Source organism: Olea europaea, chromosome 20 (genome assembly GCF_002742605.1).
Source record: "Olea europaea var. sylvestris chromosome 20, O_europaea_v1, whole genome shotgun sequence".
In the NCBI taxonomy this organism is placed as follows: domain Eukaryota; kingdom Viridiplantae; phylum Streptophyta; class Magnoliopsida; order Lamiales; family Oleaceae; genus Olea; species Olea europaea.
In genome coordinates, this window is record NC_036256.1 from 4,634,195 (window position 1) to 4,643,706 (window position 9,512).

The 9,512-nt window shown below is 29.8% G+C and overlaps 1 protein-coding gene across 1 annotated transcript; it reads left to right on the forward strand.

Moving 5' to 3' along the window:
• Positions 1-311: 311 nt before the first annotated feature.
• On the forward strand, positions 312-1,712 carry LOC111368981 (protein FANTASTIC FOUR 3-like). Its single transcript, XM_022990474.1, has 2 exons — positions 312-1,200; positions 1,564-1,712. The coding sequence occupies exons 1-2, from the start codon at positions 312-314 to the stop codon at positions 1,710-1,712; spliced, it is 1,038 nt and encodes a 345-aa protein (XP_022846242.1).
• The last annotated feature ends 7,800 nt before the right edge of the window (positions 1,713-9,512 follow it).

A 9,512-nucleotide genomic window follows, 5' to 3' on the forward strand; every position in this document is an offset into this window, starting at 1 on the left:
TTTTCTTTTCTTTTCTTTTCTTTTCTTTTCAAGTGTGTGAAAGATTAATATTTGTATAATTCAAGTGGTGCAAAAAGCAAACCCTTTCCCTTGGCCTCTATAATACACACACCACACACAAAATCAAAAGATCTCTCTACTCATCAACTTTTGGGCTCTACAAATTCGCTCTCAACCCTTCACTTATCCCTCACTCAATCTTCTCTCCACATCTCCTCTCTCTCTCTCTCTCAATTCTTCTTCCTCTTCCTCAACCCTTATATTTTCTAATTTTTTACTCAAATTTTGATCATATTTAGGCCTGTTTCTCCATGTCAACATTAGTTTATCAAAGTCTTGTGTCATGTTATGAGTCTCAACTGACAGAGACAGCAATCCTAAAGATGAAAGTGGCGCATGCCTCGACTATGTTAGACTTAGGAAGGGGCTCCTGCATTGTAGGAAGTGAACAAAACACGAGAGAAAATCTTGAAATAGGCGGTTGGAATTTCCTTCAGAGCCTTTCCAAGATTTCAACATGTCCAAAAGAAGCAATGGAGAAGGAAAACTTATATGTTCAAAGAAAATCTTCATTTCAAAAACTAACTGGAAATAGCCTGGATCTTTGTACTGAAAATTTGGGAAGTGAAACAGGTACTGAATGTGTCACAGACAGCACCAGCATTTTCTCATCAGACACATTCAATTTGCAGTGTGAAAATTCGTCGCCAATGGATCAGCAACAACAAAGGGAGCATCAACAAATGAAATCTTCAAGAAATGATAAGATGAAGACAAAATCTCACAGTTTTCCACCGCCCTTGACGACGATGACTGGGTCGAGTTCCCTCCGAATACAGCCTCACCGTGAAGACGGAAGGCTTATAATCAAGGCGGTCGAGACCCCCTTTAGGCGTTCTTATCTACAAGCTGAACGAAGCCACGGCCGCCTCAGGCTGTCATTTTTCCAAGATTATGACTCAAACTTTGAATCTGATCTCATAATGACCACCAAAGAAGATACTGAAGGTGACAGCCAATTAGATGATGAAACTGAAACCGACTCAAAAGATGAAGATAATGAACTAGAAAATGAAGATATTGAATCAGAACAAGAAGATGAAGAGGAAGAATGTGATATCAAAATGAGCCAGGAAACGGATGTTGAAACGGAAATGGAGAAATGTCAAAGGCTTAGCAGGTGCATTGAAGGTGGACATGGTACTAAAGGATTATGCAATTGGAAGACTTCATTTTGGGTTGCTACTTCCTAGTGATTTTATTATTATTATTTTTTTTTTCCGGGTTCTTTTTTTTTTTTATTTTTTTTTTCGAAAGCTACAATTTTAATTTTGTCATTTTCTTTTCTTTAATTCTCCTTTTGTTTTAATTTTGTCATTTTTCTTTTCTTTACTTCTCCTTTTGTATTTCTTTAATTCGTGCATAAACTATGATGTTTAAGTTAGCAGTTATTATCATTACTGGACCATAAATTCTTGTCATCCACCACCCAAACCCTCTCTTAAGGTTCACATGTCTGATTGAAAAGTTCTGACTTTTTCATATGCATGTGATTTTTTATAGACAAGGGAATTAGAAAATTGAGATACAAAATGGTTGCAGTCTGCATCTTGAAATCTTCTGTTCTGAATAAAAGACATTGTTTACCCACACACCTTCCTGTCAATTTTCTCTACATTATTCTGGGAACGGCACTTAATTGTGCATTCTAATGTGTAATGCAATACTTATTTGAGTGATATTGATGAAAAAAGGGGCTTGTTAGAAAACAGAGGTTACAATATGGTAAATGTAGGTTTTATAAAATGTGTGAATAAAAGTAAATTTGATCGGAATGAATTAACAAAAAAAAAAAAACGCGCTTAGCCCTAACATTCTTATTTTAGAGAGACAAACCTTATTTTTTTAAGAGTCAATAAACATTTTATATATAAAATAAATAGTGGATTTGAGTTTTCAAATGGAGAGAAATGTGACCACTCTCCTTCGAATTATACTTTTAGTGCCGTTATTTATTATCTCACAATTTCCATGCAGATGTTTAAAAAATATATAAATGATGGAAGCTAGGTAAAAAAAGGGAGTTAAAATGTTGAGTCATAATTGCTAAAAAAATGGAAATGAAAATATTAAATTTAAAGAATGTTGTAGGATTTGGATAAAAACTCTTTATTTCTAAATGTTCTTCAAGTTGTTCTTTAGGTTAAGATACTCTTTTAAATAAAGAGTAGTGTTAGAGAAGTATTAGCAAAGTTTTATGGTGTAGAAGTGTAATTCTCTCAACAATTTTAATGTTTTACAATTCCTTTTACATTGAAATTTAATTATTTATTCATAAAATGGAATTATCATAAAGCAATTTTCAGTGTACAAACAAAATTTGATCAAGCGAATCTAACAAATGCTTTTTATGGAATTATTTTAAGTCATAATTACCCTTTTTTGTCACATAAACCTAAAATTTGTGTAGAGATATTTATTAATTAACAGAGAAAAATAACTTATTTAAAAATGTTATAAAATTTTCATAAGTACTTTAATTGTTACGTTTAGGTTTCAAGAGTTAATTCTCAAACAAATATTTTCTAAAAATAGAGGGAAAAAACTAACCTTAAAAGCCAAACCGAATGAGTATATGACAACTCAGTTAAATAGTTTAAATGATGTTATATTTTGCAAAATAGCAGGACCTTAATTAATTACGAAATTAAATGACAACTACAGCATGTTGGTAAGATGTAATTTACCATATTGAATAAAAGTACTGAAAAAAAGTTCAAATATTATTTATTATACTGTCTGATTATATTCAGTAATGAATATTAAATCTGATGCAATCGTCCAAAATGACAGATTTTAATATAGATGGATGAATAGAGTAAATCATGATTTTTTAGCGAAAAAATAATGGTTACACTGTACCAAAATTTTATTTGTGTAAAGTTAATTACCAAAATATAAAGAGTATGTATCTTCCACAACAAATCATCAATTATAAATAAATAATCGTGTTATAAAAGGACAAATAAGAGATAAAACCGTATGTGTGCTACTGTGCTAGTTCGTCTAGAATTTCACTAAACAACAGCTGCAACAAAAAAATTTCTTCTCTTTTTATTAGGACGGAATAGCACCTTAAAGCAGCAACAAGTTTGTTGTGTTTTAGTTAGGCTTTCAATCTGTTTTGAAATTTTGATTATTGCACAGGTTCAAATAAAATAAAATCTTATTCATCGATTGAAATCAGAGTTGAGAAATGTGGATTGACCATGATTAAATTTATTGGCATACACATATTTTTCCCGACTTAAATTTTTTGGCCTGCGAAGGTATATTTTCTCTGACCAATGATATGTTTTCCGACTTAGTTTAGAATTGTACCGACCCAAAAAATTAGATGATGAACTTGTATTTAGGAAAGAAAAGTCTTTATCTTACTTTCCCCAACCGAAAAATGTGGTCAAGATCTTTTTTTCCCAACTATGGTCGAAATTTTAACAACTCAAAAAATAGTAAGCAAACTGCTTTATCATTCCCAACCAACTTGGTGTTGGTAAGTAAAAAACTATATCATTTCCGACTAAAATGCATTCCAGTCGGTGAAGACATTTGCTGACCAACTCCACATTGGTAAGTAAAAAACTCCATCATTTCTTACCAAAATGCATTCTGATCGTTGAAAATATTTCTGGTTAACTATTGGCGACCAGCTACCGACCAAATTTTCCTCGTCAGGATTGTTAATACCGACTATTATTAGACTTTTAGCTACTAAATTTTGGGTTGGCAAAACCCTTATTTCTTGTAGTGTGTGCTAGTCCGTACAGAATTTCACTAAACAAAAACTGCAGCAAAATGTTTGATAGAGACGAGTGTACAAATTATTCGCACACCTAAGCAAACATTAGATATAGTAAGAGTTTCTTAATATCTCTCAACTTGATATAAATTTTTAAATGCTTGTATAAGATTTTCATTTAACTACTTTTGCTTCAATGGATTTCACTTCCTCTTTCTATCCTTAAGTATATAGTCCCCATCTATGTAAAATAAAGCTCATATGTAAAATAATTTACATATTTAAGTATATATGTTGCTGAGAATTTATATAAATTTCGACAATTAGAGAGTTTAGAATTCCAAATTTGCATTTTGTTTATGTTCTGTATTAATAAAATATGTCACCACGCATTGGCAAAATTAGTGGGTCTGTGGGATGCCCCTACTTCTCTATTTTTTTTTTAATAAAAATAAAAATTTCAGTTTGGTTTAGTTTATTTGTACAAAGTTGGCGTGGTTTAGTAATATATATATATATATATATATATAAATAAATAAAAAGTTTAAATTTATCAGATGCTTGTGTTTAATGATTAACAATTTTAATAATTGGGACAAGTGATTTGGTTAATCAGATGCTTGTGTTTAATGATTAACAATGCTACTATTTTCTTCCTTTTTTTATATTTTTGGAAAAATCTCCAAAATTAGTCCACTAAACTTTAGCTCCTCTAGCAAAATTTATCACCGTTCTTTAAAATCATTTTTTTTCTTTTTAGTTTTGAGCATTTATTTCCGTTTTGCAATTTTCTTCCTTTTTACATAATTTCTTTAATATTAATTTCCTGGTGAAAGATGCACAATTTAATTTTTTAAGGATTGCAAACACTAACATAATCTTTTAGATTTGTTTTCTCCATTTTCAATTTCAAAATCTATTTGAAACAATTATTTCCTTTTTTACGCACAAATGTCATCAAATTTTAGTAGAATGCACAAGCATTTAACATAGGAAGTTGTGCAACTCGAAGAAGAAGAGTGATTTTTCCAATTCTCTTTAATTGACTCGAACATAATTGTGTTTCATCTTTATGGGGAATACATTTTTGTATTTTGTTTGCTTTATTTTCTTATTCATGTGCATTGATAACTATTATTCCAATTGTTTCCTCCAATTTTTTGGGGTTCTATTAAATCAAACTTGATTTTTTTTCAAACGAAATATTGCTGATTTCCTTTGTTCTGTTCTTTCACCATTTTGTTTTGAATTTTATGTATGATAAGCTCAAAGTTTATTACTATTATTATGTTTTCATTTTCATACTAAAATTGTTTATTGCTATCTGGTAATGTCTCCATGCTGCCAGCCATCATAATGGCATCTTAACTGAGCCATAATGTTCAAGCCAAAAATCTTGGCTCCACCATTGACAGCATAAGACGCGGATTTAACCAAAAAGGAAAAGGAAAAAAAATAAAAATTCCTCATTTCTAGAAATTACTAGTAGTAAAAAATTTAATAACGAGTACATGCTCTTCCAAAAAATGCCATGTTGAAAAAATATATAAAAAATATAAATTAATTAATTATTTCGTTTCCTAACCGCATAAGCTTTTGTTGAACACATTATTACTTTTTCAAAATTGATTCCATCATTTTGTCTCACCACGTATCTGTATAAAGTGAGTATGTGAACCTCCATGGCAACCAAAAGTAAGAAATGAAGCAGAAAACAAGATGATTATTGGTAATTTGAAAGGATAATGAATTTGCTCATCCTCCACCACTACTGCACAGTGCAAATATGTATATAACAGCAAAGATTCGTACACCAAACCTTGCACAAAATGGGTCGACAAATATCCTGTTTATTCAGGAATATATTAACATGTTTTCAATAAAAATTTTTACTCCTCAAACCCGGACCCTGCTGAAAGAGAACACGGATGTGTGACACTCGGCACAAAATCTGGAGAAGATACGTATCAGTGAAACCGTGCTATCTGGAAGTGATGTGCATGGGTGTAAAGGTTGCAAGTTGAGGTACGAAGTTATGATACAGTCACAATTGGACAAGCATGTAATATACCCATTGGATTTTATTGTCTTCTTGTAGTCTAACAAACTGTAAACCCTAAACTACAGTTACAAAATATAAAACAAAACCCTAAGCTACAAATTAAGATACAAGACACTAATAAATGATTTTATTTCCTTTTCTGAATATTGTTGGTACATCTTCCCACCAAATATTTTTTAACTGCGTTTAACTCACTGTATACAATTTTACATCCATTATCCTTCTTGGAAACAGAAAAATCAGTGCTACAAATAGTTCGCTACAAGTAATAGGGAGGGCTGGATCGTGGAGTTAATTTATCCATTCATTCTGATTGATTGTTTGAGTGTCTCTTTAGAGGGAGAAAATTGATGACACATGGACAGTAAAAAAATATTTTCTTTTTCATTATGTTCTTTTTTTCTTCAATTCTGTGGCAAACATCGAAGACAGAATTACCAGCCACAAATTATTAGTATTATTCATTTTCTTGTTACACTGAACAAACCCTGGAAACAAAAGCAAAGACTATTCTTAGAAATGACAAACCTAGTTCAAAACGAGGGCTAATTCCTATTTGCTTCATTCATTTTGTCCCCTCGCTTCTTTTAGTGTGTATAATTCATAATTTGAGAAATTTCAAATGTGGAAAAATTATACGAAAGGGCAATATTGTACGAAGTAATTCTATGCCAAATTCTTAAAATGTTTGTTTGTTGAGTTGAATTGTGAAGTTATTGGTAGTAGTTATAAGGATTGATTAATTACAAGGCATGGCAGCTTTTATTTGTTCGAGCTGGCCCACAAATATGTGAATAAAATGTATATTTCATCAGCTTAAATTATAATTTAAGATGTGTCAAACATGCTCTTAAACTAAAAACTGAAACGGAACCAAAAATTTAAAAAAAAAAAAAAATCCTATTGCACTGTGCTTTTCCATTCAATATTGTGTCTGCTAAGGGTAATTGTCACATAGGTTAAGTACAAAAATATTAACAAAGTTTGAATTACACTTCTTAATTAGGTTAACCTACACGAGTTTTTATATAGAATTCAAATAAATGTTAAAATTTCAAGATTGATAAATTCAAAAGGACCCACCATATTATGATGGGCATATTAATCGTAAAGCCTACAACATTTTGTTATAAAATTACTAACTCGCATCTAAAGGTTTGTACTACACCTCTTCTTAGATCCGTTTATCGTAATTTACCAAAATTAATTATTGTTTCATTAATTTAGTAAATAAATAAAAAAGAAAGTGAAAAAAACCATAGATACTAACATAGACAATTTGACATGGAATGCCAACTGCCTACATCCACGAGGTCATGGCCAGCTATTGAACAATCCTTTGAGCTTAAACGGATTATAAACAGAGACTTGAGCTTAAACAAATAGACTTCTATTCTAATATTGAAGCCATTAAGAATCACCTCTTAGACTTGCTTAAAGAGCGCCACTCGTTTTGTTGATTTGAAGTTGTAGAAACTCCTCCTGAGCTGCAAATCTTTTTCTCCTGGATAACATGTTGACTACTTTCAAAAATTACCTAAGATAGTCCTAAAATTATTATCGGATTGCCCGACTTCTATGAATTTTTGGACTCGACATCGGCTTAAAGTTTTGATAATAATTTTTAACATATAAGTTCATTCTATAGTACTTGGGATATGCTATAAAGAGTCCAGAATAATAATTTTAATTTCGCTTAACAAGATTGACTTTTCAAGATGAAACTTCAAAATTTAATAGTGTCAAACATGAAGTTTAATTGGATGTACCTTTTGTTTTTAGTGTATTTGTAAAGAATTTGAGAGAGGTTGATTGGGCCAACCTTGAGATTTTAGGAGCATTATGTCAATTTCATATTGGAGCCCTTCAAATAGTTAAAAATATATATTAATAATAAATAAATTATTTATTTAATAAAAATAATAGTATAAAACTTTCAAATGTCTAAATTAAATTTATTCTTCTACAATATTTTAATAGAAAATCAACAATTATACTGTTATAATCAATTTGTCTCAGAACTTCTTTTTCAATAGACATCATATTCAATCCATTTAACATTTCTTTTAGCATTATTGATCAAATGCAAGATTTTATTGACTTCAACTTTGAAAAGCGGCTTTTAACAGATGCAACTACAACTAATATAATCAATAATATTCTATACACGATCCACCTATTTGAAAAATAAAATTTTATCATTTTAATATAATCTGACCTTTTAATCACTTTTTTTTTTGTCTCTTCTATGAAACAATTCTCACCATTTGCTGCTCAAAAAATAAATCTTACCCATAATATCAGAATTTTTGTTGTGCTTCAATTATTCGTCAAGCTTATCACACCAATGCTTAAAAAAATATCATTTATAATCTTCAATTTTGTTTAAGTCATGAAAAAAGTATTCAAAAGTATTTCATATTTTTGAAATTGATTAAATCTTAATTTAAGTGAATAAAGGGCATGATCAACTATATATAAGAAATAATCAACTCTAAAAAAAAATTCAAGTGAAATGTTATCTCATCATTGATGCTTCTTTTTGTAAATAATACGCTTTTTTCAAAAAATGTGGGTTCAACTTTCATTTTTGGGCATCAATTTCTTTAGTAGATATATTATTCCATTCAAATCAAGCTTTTATGTATGTTTCACGTTTTCAAGTGATTAATAGTAACATCAATAGACATGTTATCACTTTGCAACATTTTGCTTTATTAATAGTTGATACTATATAGTACCAAATAATCATGACAAACAAAAACTCAAAATTTATAACGTCAGAAGATAAATTTTTAGCATCTAGAAATGCTTTATGGTCATCACATGTATTCACCAAGTGTTGTAAAACAACTTTTATTTCCAACACTTAAAATCTTATTATTTTAACAGTTTTAACTTGACTTTTTCAAGGTGTTTGTGATAATAACTCAAGTATCACACCTTTCACATTATTTTGAAAAAAAAAAATAAAAAATCAGCGCTTTGTGGAAGATTAACATGATATATTCATCGTTACAATTCCAAAATAGATTAACATTTATACAAAATTTGTTATTTCATAAAGTACAAGATTAAGAGTATAACAACTAAATGGTGTGTATAAATGCCATAGGATTTAGGTCTAGTACTCCTTTCTATAAACATGTATGCTTCAATTTCATATTAAAATCATTATCATAATCCAGACCTCTTAGATCACCAATACCAAGTTCAAATATTTTATATATAAACAATTCAACGAACTGATGGAGACAAAAAAAAAAAAAAAAAAAAAAAAAAAAAAAAAAAAGAAGGGAAAAAAAAAAAAAAAAAAAAAAAAAAAAAAACAAAGAAAGTGGACTTTAGCAAAGGAGGTAATATACAGTGGGGTTCGGTTATCCATTTTACAATGGGCTCAATGATATCAAGAAGTGATGGAGACAAAATCTTTCTAAGAAAGATCATAAAATTGGGGTGACATGGGAAGCATACTATCTATGAATCTAATAAACTTTTTACCTTCATTAGAGTTCATTAGAAGGTAGTAGTTATTATTTATAATATTTTAAGAAATTATTTACTCTCTTTTACCCAACAGGGCATAGAGACTTTAAGGATAAACCTTTCTTTATTTTCTCTCTTTATCTAGTGGATACAGAAGGTGCAATA

Coding starts and splice junctions, on each gene's coding strand:
- LOC111368981 (XM_022990474.1), top strand. CDS start 312: ATGTCAACATTAGTTTATCAAAGTCTTGTGTCATGTTATGAGTCTCAA. Junction 1,201..1,563: donor GTGCATTGAAGGTGGACATG/GTACTAAAGGAT, acceptor GATTTTTTATAG/ACAAGGGAATTAGAAAATTG.